This window comes from Passer domesticus, chromosome 2 (genome assembly GCF_036417665.1).
Source record: "Passer domesticus isolate bPasDom1 chromosome 2, bPasDom1.hap1, whole genome shotgun sequence".
NCBI classification, from domain to species: Eukaryota; Metazoa; Chordata; class Aves; order Passeriformes; family Passeridae; genus Passer; species Passer domesticus.
In genome coordinates, this window is record NC_087475.1 from 105591775 (window position 1) to 105605294 (window position 13520).

The window sequence follows — 13520 nt, forward strand, 5'->3', positions numbered from 1 at the left end:
TTTTCTAGCCAGCCTCAGTAACAAGACACTGCATCAGCCAAACTACCAGCCTGAACCAGCACAGCAGTTTGTCTTTCTTGTGAGCACACTGTGGGCTGCCATGCAGACTTAGGGGACATTTGCATTTAATGTGTCCCTGTGTTGTGCGTTAGTGTCCTCACTGACACACAACATGACAAATATCAGAGCTGGGGAAATCCAGGAAACTCAGGAAAGGCAAAAGTAGAAAAAGTCTTCATTTGACCTTAATTCTACTGGCCTCTTTGCATAGATGGGGAAGAGGAGCACCAAGGGGTGTAATTAGCTTAGCACCAAGTCACAGAACCCTAGAATGTTTTGGATTGGAAGGGACCCTAAACCAACCTGCCATGGACAGGATCACTTCCCACTTGACCAGGTTGTTTAAAACGCCATCCAACCTGATCTAGAATATTTCTAGGCATGGGCTATCCACAGCTTCTCTGGGCAATCTGTGCCAGTGTTGCACCATTATCGTAGTAAAGAATTTCTTTCTAATATCTAACCTAAGCCTGCCTTCTTTTGGGTTAAAGCCGGTTTCCCTTGTCCTGTCCACTACCTGCCCTTGTGAAAAGCCCCCCTGCAGATCCCTTGTAGCCACATTTAGGTACTGGAAGGTGCTATAAAATCTCCCAGGAGCCTTCTCTTCTCCAGGCTGAACAACCCCAACCCTCTAAGCCTGTCTTCATAGCAGATGTGCTGCCATCCAAGTCCCAAGATTGCAGGAGATCCAAGGGAAGCCACAGGCAGCCTCAGAGTGTGTGCTGGTGTAAAGGAGACCAGCACAAAAGGAGGTGAGAGAGGTTTAATTCTTCAGGGTCTCATTCTCACCTTTGGGCACCAAGAGGGTAGTGCTGCATGGGTTGCAATTCCTTCCCTTAAAACAGAATTACCCCATATAATTTATTTTCATAAAAAACATGTTCAGAAGTTACTTTTAAAAATTAATCTATCAGTTTATTATTACAGGTGTTCATGTTCCCTCCCTACAAAGAAGCTTCCCCCCTGCAAATTTGTATGTCAGCTTCATTGAACCCCATTTCTACAGAAGTTCTGAAATCTCCTGCATGCCTCTCCTGCATGAGCATATCTCCATGCCAATCTTCAAACTTCTGCTCTGGTTTGATCCAGAGCTGGTGGCTTCCTTCTCAGTGTGGCTGAGCCACTTGTATTGCACACTCCTTTAGGAAAAAAAAACCCTGTTGCTGAGCAGAGGTAATTTAGGCAGGTCTTAACACCTAAGGTGAAACTTGGAAGCTCACAAATAACTTTAAAATAGAAAGTATTAATGGAAATCTTTATTTCTGACTTCTGCCAGCATCTTATTATTCCAGTCTTGTATAAAGAAAGCTCCTGGAGATTTTCATGGTGACAGAGAGAAAGGAAACATGTTAAGATGAAAAGAAGCCAAAGGATTAGATATTCATTCAAGAGTGCATTTTGATAAAACACTTAAAAACCCCTCAGTACCTGTCCCTCCGGTAAAGCTCCTGGACAGTGTGGATCCTCAGAAGCATGTTCATTTCCAAATCCTGACATGTACTGTAAAATAAAGCACACAGCTCATCACCGTTTTGAAAACACAATTAAAACCTCTCCAAACAACCCACCCATTGTTTTCCCATGCATTTTTCCAGGCTTTTTGTATGCATTAAGACTTTCTCAAGTGGTCTGCTTGCATGTTGCCACAGACCATTTTCACAGCTCCTGGATTTTCTTCATTAGCTAACTGTGTGGTGGGCTGGGAAGCACAGACAGGAATTGCTCTCCTAAGACTGCATGTCTACTTCTACTGCATTCTGCTCCATCAAGGCACTTGAGAAATAACCCAAATATCACATATACTGTCAGACTCAAGGACAACAGGGTGATTGATAGGAAGAACTGTGCACCAACATCATGGATGTGTGCTAGCACCATTCACGCTCAATCTGACTTTGCTTCAGTCATGGGTGCTCCAAAATCTCCAGACTGCCTTGCAAATTTGTTCACTGGGTCCTCAGATTCTTAGAGAATGAAACTGGGAATCATTTGGTTGGCATGCCTTGTGATAAATCCCCATGCTCAAAGAAAATGTCAGGATGTAGATGGGATGAGGGATGAAGGGAAAGACAGCCAAGTTAAACTGTGTCCTGATCTGCCCTGAGTAAGCATTGTCCTGTTGGGCATAGTGTCAACTAAGTAGAATTAATCCATTACTGGGTGATTTTCTGGGTCTCTAGAGCAGTGAATTCCCAAGAGACCCACAAATGGAACAGACCTACACGTCCTCCCATACCTGCCCTGCCTACAGCTGTCATGGTCTGAGCATGGCTAAAAGCCACAGGATAGAATGGATGCAGATCCAAGCTTTGCAGCCCTGGGGAAAGCACACAGCAAGCCTGAGACACATAAGGGAAGCAGGAATAACAGAGACCTTAGCTTTGCACTGTCAGAAATGTAAATACAGTCCCTTCAGATGCTACAGGAAGCCACAAGGCAGCTCTGCTGAACTCTGCATGAACGCAGAGGTGTTTTTTGGCAGCGACTGGCGGTTCAGCCCCGTGGTCTGGGGAAGGAGTTAAATATTAATGCTGCCCTCTAACAACTGCAAGAGTAGCGGGGCTGCTCATCAGCCTTCAGGCAGCGGTGCCAGGATGGCAAAGCCCAGGGGCCCTGAGGCTTGGCTGTCACACATCCTGGCTGTCAGCAGCACTGAGCAGCCCTGGCAGGGGCAGGGACCATCCTCAGCATGGTACGAGCTCCCAGGAGGCACAGGTCTGAGATTAAAGTGGACAGACGCCCCCATAACCTGGTTTATTTTATATATAGTATTACAGCACCTGGATTATTCCCCCCAGGGGTGTTCAACCTTGGGCAATTTGCAGCCCCCTTGTAATTTTCCCAGTGTAGTAGACACTCAGAGAGCAAGCCTGAAACCTCCTGAGAAATCATGTGTTTTCCTCAGGCTCCTTTCAGCCACCTGTAAGAGAAGACCATCCCCAGGGGACTCAGGCTGGCTGGAAGCCCTGCTCAGCCTGAACCTGAAAATATCCTGGTTTCCCTCCGTTCAGGGAGGATATTTCTCTCGTCTTGTAAATGAATATACATCGCTAGGAGCTGCTCTCCGCTGGGTTCTGCAAGAAGCATATTGATATGCAAAGCAGTAGGTCACCTAAGCAGCCTTGGCAAATGTATTGTATTGGAACATTCCCCCCACCAGCCCAGTTTTCCTTCCCCCCTCCCTTTTTTAAACGGAAATGCAGCAATATCTGATGGGACTGCAGCAGTTCCAGAATGAACTGAGACTTCCACACTGCATCCTCCTTTACCGGGAACACGGAGGTTGTCCCAGCATTTGCCTTCGGGGCAGCCCTGGTGAAAAGAGGAGGAAAGAGAGAAGAGGACGAAGAGGGAACAAGCTGATTTTCTGGAAGCATAGCCAGCAAGATTCGACAGGCTCTGATGAGTGCTGATGGAGGGCTGGGAGGGGACAGTCAGTGGCTCTTCGGAGGGTTTGTGTACCTGGCAAGCGTTGTGTGCTCCCTGCAGCCCCGTGCCACACTGCTGGGGTCAGGGGGACAGGAGGCACAGAGATTCTGCTGTGGCAAATCCATCCCTTGTCCTTCAGCCTAAAAAGCTGGAGACCTGCACATCTGAACTGCCCATCCACATCCCCAGAAGTCCCTTTGGCTTGCTGGGCCAGAGAAAGAAAGAAAACCATCTCGTGGCAGCAGCTGCTCTGTGCCCGAGCGCAGCAGGGCAGGGAACCCTTTCCATGGGCTGGATGCTGAGCTGCTGCCTTCCCCAGCTGCACCAGGGGCTGCAGGGGGTGGCACTACCCTGCTGCCTCCAGAGTGGCAGCAGAAGCTGCTGCATCATTGTTTGGTCAAATATTTCTTGCCAAGAAAAAAAAAAAAAAAAAAAAAAAGAATTCTCAGGTAACTGCATCGAGGGTTGAAAAAAAGACATTGGCAGGACTGCAGCCGCTGGAGGGGAGACGCCTTGCTGCTGCTGAGTGTGGCTCCTAGACTTTTGCCTAGAGATTGGATGTGGCTTTTCTTATTCCCTGTTTCATTTTCTCTTTCCCTGTGGCATACCTCAGAGAGGTTTCTCTCCTCTACATGCCCATTCCAAGGCATGCAGGGAGCTGGCACTTGGCAGGTGCTCCCTGCATGCCTTGGAATCATCATGCTCCAGGGCTCTGGGGCACTGTGCAGGGACCCTGCTGATACAGGTTGGGTGGGAGTAGCAGTGAAAGGGCCAGGCACATCATGGTTTTTCTCCCTTCCAACCCTCCAGACCCACCTCCCACTTCCCAGTTTCTGTTGCACAAGGTGCCCCCAGGCCAAGGGAAATTACCTCCTTCTGCCTGCCCAGCAGCAGAGCATCATTCCTGGGCTGAGAAATCTGTGAAAATGGAACCCAACCCCTCTCCATGACGTGGTAGCCTGATTTGAGTACCAGAGCACTTCCCTCTAGGTCTCTGCCTGGCCTCTGCAGTTCCTAGAGAAGTTATTGAAATCTCCAGGCTGGGTAGGTTGATGGGCACTATTGTAATTGAGCGGCTGGTTTCTCTGTTACACAAAATAGTCTCTGTGGCTCTTTGTTTTCAGTCCTGCTTTTAACTAGTGTTGTTATTTTGTTCAAGATCCTGTAGATTTTTATGCCAACGGGACCTTAGGTGTTCATCTGACGCCACTTTGGTTTTTGTTTTGTAGTTTTTCGATAAAATGAGAGAGATAAAAGCCCAGCACAGCATAAAAAATTCAGCATAGCTCATTGATTGGAATAACTGGGATGTAAAGCAGAGTGCTCGCAATGGGCGTCGTGCTCTGACCTATAAACCATAACCTTTTGTTCTCCAGATTAGACAGCAGGCATGGGAAAAACACATTTGAAGTCTGAACACATACTCTGCAAAATAATTAAGACCCTTCTTCAAACACTGCATAATATATTTCTCTATCAGCTCCTGCTGCAGGACACAGGGAAACAACATTCTTCTCTCAACAAGAAGCATGGCACTTTTTATCAGCTCAGTCCAGTCAGCCCTGGAGTGTTTAACACAAATGCAGAAACATTGACATGAGCATTTGGGGCAACGAACAGAGCAGGTCTCCCACCTTCTCTGTGGGGCTCCACAGCCTCCTTGCAGGCTGAGGCCAAAGCACACAAACCAGAGCTCTGCCCTGGTGATGCAGGGCCAATAACCCCAGAAGAAACTGACACCTCCCCTGACATTTCAACATCCCTGTTCTCCAAAAGTACTGGAGATGGTCCTGGGCCAGGCCTTTCCTGAAAGAAGCTGCTCAGCTCTAGGCTGGGACATGACACTCTGCAGAAAACAGAAGAGAGGGATGGATGCCAGGGGAGTGGAGAGGAAGGGCAAACCAACAGTTTTAGAGGAGAGGTGCCAAGAGAAGGTGAAGAGATGACGGGGTAGGGACACGTGTGACGTCCCAGAGAGGAGCTGCTGGCAGAGCAGCCTGTTCCCATGGGCAGCTCCGGGCAGAGCCACGCTCAGCCTGCAGCCACAGCCACAATGGCCAGCAAGGCATCAGGGCTGCTAGGAGTGAGTCAAAGATGGACATGGAAGATGCAGTCACAGCCATGATATGAACCAGTGGAATGGTATAGGGACAAGGCTGCCCTGCTGCTGAAAGAGGATAGTGAGAGCTGGGAAGTGTCATGGACAGGCAGGGAAGAAGCACGGTGAAATCTTACTGTTTGAGGAGACAGGACTCCTCAGAGGTGAATGAGACCTGTGAGAGCACTGTGTAAAATAATGAGCATTACAGAAGGTGGTGAAGGAGCAAACACATATATCTCCAGAACTAGGAGCAGGCTTAGTAACAATAACATCCCAAAAGTCCAGGGAGAAATATGATGGTCCTACACAAGTTCTTGAGACTCACCATGTCCTGATGTGAGGCCTTGCCACTCCTGCCTGCTGCAGCAGCCTATGCACCCCAGAGGCCGTGGGGCAGCTGGCCCCCCATGACAGTGGTGAGGTGCTGATGAGATTCAGGGCTGCAAATCTCATGTTCCTATGCTTGAGCCACAAGCCCCCTTATCACACCCTTCTCCCAAAGCTCTGGCAAATGCTGCAGGGAAAGCTCCTGCCAGCTGCCCTGCTGGGGCTTGGAGGGGAGGGCATGGCCAGAGCCTTGCTGCTCCAGGGTGCCCTGCAAGGGGTACTGAGAAACAACCCTGAATGGAGCCACTCCTGGGGCTGCCGGGGAAGATGGGGGCCAGGCTTGCAACATCTGGGCAGATGTTGCCAGCCAGATTTCATAGGCTGAGGGGGAAACACCCCCTGGCAGCCAGGACGGGAGGAGGGGCACATGCAGAGGGTGGGGAAAGGACAACTCCCACCATGAAGTGGTCCTGACCAAAAATGATTTCCAAAGAAGGTGAAGAGGGAGAGAAATGCTTATTTATAGATGAAACACAGCAAAATACTTCATCCCAAGAAAGCTTTAAAACCACACCTTGACACACAAAAAAGGGGCACAATGAAATGAAACAGAGCCCCAAAAAGTTAGTGTGAGCAGAGAAAGGGTGTTTACAGCCAGCACTGGTGGGTTCCAGGCACCCGACCTCTTACCTGCAGGCCTGTCATCTCCACCTGGTTATCCTCCTCCTGGAGCAGACACAAACCCCGAGCAGGTATCTGGCCAAAGCAGCCTGGCAAGCAAAGCCTGCTCACTGATCAACTGAGCTGGGCTGGAGGCAGGCTGACAGTGCTGGGAGTGAGAAAGTCCAAGGGAATTTTCAACCTGTTTGCTCAGCCCGGTGTGTGTTTAACCAAACGCCCTTCTCTGCAGAACCAACCCCAGGATCGATCTGAATAAACAGGGGGTGAGGGGGACTGGGTTTCCTCATCGCCACTGCTCCCCCTCAGATGTTAAAAAAGGGGTTATAGCTCCCACACATGGGGAGGGGGAAAGAATAAGGTGTTTAGAACCAAGAAAAGCCATTTTGCAACTGTTTTATAAGCTTCTTTTGTAAATTGTACCTCTAGCAATTTTCAGACATAACCCTTTAAATGTGTGGCAAATATTTGTTCATTAATTCTTCTGAGCTGTGTTACATTGGGGATAGAAGAGATCACATCTTCATCGTGGTGAAGGTAGTGATATTTGTGAAACACTGTGTGGCAACATTACACAGCATTTTGGGGCCAAAAGCAGGGAAGGATTTTGTATTCATGTGATTAGAGCTAGTAAGGGAAACTCACAAATTCTGAAATATTAATATTCTTCAAGAAAGCTGTTGCTGGGGAAGAAGTGGCAGCAAGCATTTAGCTACAGAATACTAATGAAAGCAGCTCTGCACTCCAGAAGTTGCAGGGGAAAAAACACAATTGATTTTATTTGATTTTTTTTTTACTTTGAAATCTCAACCCCCGAAAAAGAAAAAGGCAGCATTTTTTCCATTTCCATCACCTGCTCTGCTTATATGTCCGACCAGGAGGAAATTTCTAGGAGGCACCTACTGAAATTTGAATGTGACCCTGAATTAATGTCTCTTCCTCTCCTAGAGCACTCTGAAAGCCTTCCCTCCCCAAAGCAGTTACCAGCCCCTGTGACCCCCACAGCACCCACTGAGCTTGGGCTGCAAGAGGGGCAGGTCTTAAATCACCTTTGCTTCTCTGAAAACTGGGAGCTCCTCACACCACTCTGAATAACAAATTGCAGCCACTGAGAGCTGCTGCTTTTAGGAGCTGGCAAAATGGGCAGGCTGCCCTGAGGGAGAAGATGGGCTGTATGAAGAGACAGTGGTTCTGGATGGGGGAGAGGGAGAGAGACTTTTCCTTGGCTCTAGAAGAATATAGACTGAGTAACCTCCAAGTAATAAGTCTTCTTTGAGTCTCTGTTTCTGCACACCAGGAATGCTCTCTCCGTACCCTGGTGTCTCCAAGATTTGCCATAAAAAAAAATCACTCCTGCAGAGAGGAATTCTCCAGGACAAGGCAGAGACTGTGAATATGTTAGCTCATCCTGAGCAGCAATTCATCATTGCCAAAGAAATGAAGTATCTGGCACCTGTCACCTACCCTTGAGACTCCTTTTCTACCAGACAAGATTTAAGAGTAAAAAGTTCACCTCACTTATTTTCTGACAGAGAAGAATTACACATTTGACTACAGTTTAGCGAACTGCAGTTGCAGAGTTTCAGGGGTTTCCAAGATCCTCTTTTACTGAGACACACAGCAGGAGAGAGAACATCACATTTTAGCTTACATTTCCCTTTGAGAGCCTACATTTCACCTTGCTCACATCTCCTTCCAGGCTCCATTCTCTTGTTTTCTTCTCATGGGACAGGTAAAAATAAAGGTGTTACTTTTTAATTATCTGTAGGCTTATTTCCTGGTTGTTTTTGCTCCCTAATGTCGTCACTTTACTCACTCGATGGCCATGTAATGTTTTAAAATTGATTAGTCTGCCTAACCATTCCATTGCATTCCATGAAAAATGTTATTTAGTAAGATCCTGTTGAAATGCCACTTCATTTATTGATCCCCGAATTATATGCAATATGGAAAAAAAATTGTAAACATTTTGTTTCGGTTCTAGCCCATACCATTCAAGAGAGAAATAATAATTCCATGCTGATCACTCCAAACCATCGTCATGCTCTTCATGTGTGTGAAAATGTTTCCCAGGATTAGCTGCCTTGAAGCATGCCTTCTGAAGGATGGAGGTGAGGCTGACTGTGAACTGAGCTCTGTTGGCTTTCTTTCTTGGCCATAAATATGAATATTAAGTGGTGGTCAAACACTGGAACAGATTGCACAGAGAGGTTGTGCATTCTCCACCAGTGAAGACATTCAAAATCCATCTGGATATGGTCCTGGGCAACCTGCTCCAGCTGACCCTGCTTGAGCAGGGGATTGGATGAGATATTTAGCCTAAACAACTCCTTTAGTTAGTTGCAGTATAAATCTTGACTATCAATCTTATGTAACATGAAATATAGATGTACTTCATTAATGTTTTAGCAACTGTATTCATTGTCATGTAACTGTGAAACATGGAAACATAATGAATTGTTATTGCATAAAGGTCCTAGGGTGACTTCCTCCCAAACTTGCCCTAAACCAGGACCATAAACATGGGGCATAAACACAATGAATTAAGCCTGGAAGAATGAGCATTGAAAGCATTCAGTGTTTTCTCAGCTACCTTTCTGGGTTCATGACGTTATCCAGTGCATGTCTTTATCTGGCTTTTACTCCAAGGAGATTCCAGCTGAAAGATATAACGAGACCCAAAAGAAATGTCAAAAAGCACAAGACATCCATACCACTGTATTTGCTACATGATGCATGTACAGCTGGATGGTACCTGCATACCAGCAGCTTATTACTTGTGAACTGTTCTCAGAGGCATCTGAAGAGGTGTTCAAAGAGCTCATCTACTTCAGAGAGGCAGCACGAAAATACCAAGGGACTTGCTTGAAAATTTAGCAGCTAGTGTTCAACATCCTGGTGATGAATGAAAGATGAGGAAGAGAATGGAAAATATTTCCTTTCAATGAGAAGTTGAAGCAGCTTGTATTTGATCCAACAGAAAAAGGGGACTAGAAAAAATTTGAATTCACAGCATATGCATTAAAAGGCATTTTGTTTCCTGCTGATTCAGGTAGTGGGGCCATGGTGTGAACTATTATTGGATCACAGCCCACCACTGCTTCCTGCAGCAAGGCATTGTCTGGTCCCAAGAGTCAAGCTCTTCTCTCCTGGGAGCAAAAGACGTCACAGGTGACTGAGGCAGATCCCTTCTGATGTATTTGTGCCCCTCCTGTTGCAACAACGTGTTGTTTTTCACAATGATGCACCCTGCTTCTAAACTGACCTTCTCCTCCTGTCTCCATCAGCTAAACTGCGTCTGTGATATATGTATTGACAAATATCCTTATTCACTCCTGTCTCTGTGATCCCAGCTTCCCCAACTCGCATCTGTTCTTTGCTTGTTAACCCTTTACACACTGCTAAATTGGACAGGAGCTCCTTAGAGCACCTGTCTTTGTTTATCTGACAGTGTACCACTTAGTACCAGGAGAATTAATCTCTTTTTTGAACCTTTCATCACAATATACCGAAATAAAGCAATAATGCTTATACTTTTATTTTTTTTATCATTGCCAACAGCATCGTGTTAAAAAAGGCTCTTTTTAATAACATATACTTTCCTGTAGAGTGGCTCTTATGAAATATGTCCTTGTCATTTTTCTGGGACTGTTCAGCAGGAGATGCCAGACAGGTTAATTATTACCATTTATTTGTGCAGGAAAGATCATAAAAGTTGTCTGCAGCAGAAAGCACATACTCCTTGTTGCCAAAAAGCAGATGCTGCATGAATAGAAGCTGGAGAAGCCACCTGCTCATGTTGCTGTGATGTTCTGCCTGCAAGCTAGAACCACCACTCTTAGAAGTCAGCAGAAAATTTAGTCACATTGCTTTGTTCTGTCCTTCCCCACTCTGGTGCTGATTTTGGACAGCCACTGAATTTGCAATCTGACCTTTTATTCAGCAAGGGTAGGACAGTCCATCAAACCCATGTAAGCCACAGCAGAACAAGCCTCAGGAAAAGCAGATGGTATCAGACAGAAAGATAGAAGCTCTGACTACAGTCGTGGCCTTCACAGCTACTGGGCATCTTTGTCCTTTAAATAATCTTTAACCTAAAGCCAGCAGTGCATTCCCACTGTGTAAACATCAACTTTCAGGTCAAAGGGAACGTAGATGTGCATGGGTTAATTACCCACTATTTCCCTTCATGCTCCTCCTATTCAAAAATATGATGGAATTTTAAGTTGGTTTGCTCACACAGTCCAGACTTCATTTTGATCTAGTCAAGGAAGAGCACATGATTTCACTTATGAGCTTGTCTTGTGCTCAACATCTTTTTGAGAGAAGTCCATGGTGGGATGATGAGAATAAACCTCCCTGTGCAATTCCAGTAGGTATGGAACCAGCATTTCTGTGCACCAGTAAGGCCAAGGGGCACAACAAGCTGTACCTCAGCAATACAATGCCAAAGTAGGAAAAAGAAAACACATTTATGTATTTAATGGTGTTTGCAGCAGGCGCTGGCTGAACAGCTGAACTGACAAAGTTAGATTTCACAGTCTCTTTGCTGCCACAGAGAGCTCTGAACATCTAAACCACCTTCCTTACAAGCATGCTGGGGACTTGTCCTCAAAGCTGTGCTAAAGCATGTCTTTCACAAAGCAACTAATGCTACTCTAAAAAACTATAAACATGAACAAATCCCCCTTTTTTTTTTCCCAGTAACTGTTTTAGGCATCATCACTCACTGTTAGGGAGCTGCATCTCATATCAAGATCCATTCAGAGCCAGGTCCTGAGTATTGCTGTTCATTGCAGCTTTGCCTGCACAACTGGAAATCCCTTATGCTGCTCACATGGCCACTGTTAGTGACAGAGATGCTTCCTAATTTCTCCTTTGTGTCCAAAGAAATATATTTTCCACACTTACTGATCAGATGTCAGAATAAAAACAGTAGCACAAGAATAATACTTTTGGCTACATGTCACAGGCCCTCACTAGATGGGAGAGCTTTGCCATTGCTACTTGAAATTAAAAATTGGAACTACTTTTATTTTTGTTCCCCTCTTCCACCTGAAAACTATGTGATTTTTTTTTTCCTAAAATTTCTGTGTGTCTGAGGACCTAACACAGAATGCTGCAGCAAAGCACACCCTAAGGAAAGCTTTACCTCTGCACACTTCCTGGTAACTTGCCAGCCAGTGACAGGTTCATCAATAATGATAATGGCTTTTTGTCGAGGCAAACTAGTGCACTAAGCCACACACTTGCTCAACCCTACAAAGGAATCAAAGTAACCAGCATCCTCCTAAGGATAGTGAGACAGAAACATGACTTCTAACAAGAGGAACTGACTAACAAAAGAAATAGAAGGATTAAGCTTCCTTTGCTGAAAAGCAGAAGCAGGTATTCAATCAGCAAAAACTGTCACCTTGTTATCCACTGAGAAATGAGAACCCAAACCCTGACTTCACTGTAGCTGACTGACTGCAGGCTACGACACAGCAGTTCATCTCTCATTTGTGACAAATGCAGCATATTGCAGCTGCCTCTGCAAATACAATCAATAACAAACATTTGTATTAAGGTATTTTGCACCCAAAATCCCATTACTGGATAGGTTTCACATGCCAGTGGCATCCTTGCTAAATTTTCCATGTTAAGAACATACTCATATTCATTCTGACTATCCCCCCAGTCATCAAAGTGGTCATAGATCAACCAGAAAGCTCTGCCAAGCCCCTTGGGAACAGGGAAGGCTCATGGTTTATTTGCTCTACATTTCACCTGCGTGTGCATGGGAGATCCAACGCATCTCACATGTACCTGCACGAGCCACCTCCACTGCCACCTCTGGAACACAGCACCTGGGCACATATTTCTGCCTGGGAAATAACACAGAGACATTGAGCAGCTTGAATTTAAAGGGACTGGGTAACAATGTTCTGATGTGAAATGTGTGTGCATGTAATACAAACCAGAAACAGACAGGACCAGAGATGAAGGAAAACAGAGAAACAGAATTTCAGTGGTACAGCAAAAGAGACAATGCATGGCACAGAGAAACAGAAAGGAAAATGGGAAAAAAGGGGAAACCAGAGAGCTGAGCAGGAAGCACAAAGAGGAGTCTTTGTGACTTCTTGTGAAACAGAGGGGTCAGACAAATGGTGCAAATGGGGAGAGAAAGAGGGATAGTATTTGTGGGAACAGGGAATGAGGTATAGGCAGAGAGAGGCAAGACAGGCAGAAGGGTCACAGGGCATGGAAGAGGTGTGTGTGTGTGTGCAGAGAAAAGGAATGTAAAACACATAAAACAAGTGTGATATAGAACAGTTGTCTGGTGTCACATCCCTAAGCTTGCAAGTGAACCATTTTTGGATAGTTGAAACAGGTAAGGTGGAAAAGCAACGTAACTAACTCCAGCTGCTCACATACTCCTGGCTCTGACAAGCTGGAACTTTCTGCAAAAAAAAATGTAACATCATCCACATGCACAGCTCCATTACACATCACCTTGTCCTAAGAAGGAAAAAAATATACCTATTTGTGGTTACCTGCTGAGATCTAAACAAACAAGATACTTATTCTGGATTAGAGGCCTACTTTAAAACACACAGACAGGTGAGCTGGAGCCAGGGGTTTGACCCTGTAAAGATGCCACAGGGTGAAGGAGAAAACAGCACTACAGCTTGCTTGTTCTGCTCTGCAGTTCCTTAAGAACCTGAGGGAGCCCACATCTAGTTACCCTAAGGCTGCACCTGACCTTGAGAAAACAATTCCAGCTTTCATTATCAAAGGACCAGAGACACACACTGCTGCTGTCACAAGCTGCACAGCTCAGATATGTGTTCTTTATTATTAATATTTTGGTACCTTGTTTCTTCTGATTGTAAACTAACTGTAAACTAATAACCTATTTCACACAAGCACCTAAAAACTTACT

General features: G+C 45.7%; 1 protein-coding gene across 2 annotated transcripts in view; it reads right to left on the reverse strand.

Moving 5' to 3' along the window:
- The window catches only part of HGD (homogentisate 1,2-dioxygenase), a 30689-nt gene extending 21032 nt beyond the window's left edge, over positions 1-9657 (reverse strand). The window contains exons 1-3 of one of the 2 annotated variants that reach the window (XM_064410286.1): positions 9351-9657; positions 9189-9254; positions 1489-1560 (exon numbers count right to left, since the gene is read on the reverse strand). In XM_064410286.1, coding sequence (XP_064266356.1) covers positions 1489-1557 — 69 coding nt within the window. In that variant the 5' untranslated portion in view covers positions 1558-1560; positions 9189-9254; positions 9351-9657. Of the gene's footprint in view, positions 1-1488; positions 1561-6607; positions 6744-9188; positions 9255-9350 lie in introns of those variants that run through there. The other variant, XM_064410285.1, reaches the window with a different exon arrangement.
- Positions 9658-13520: the final 3863 nt, after the last annotated feature.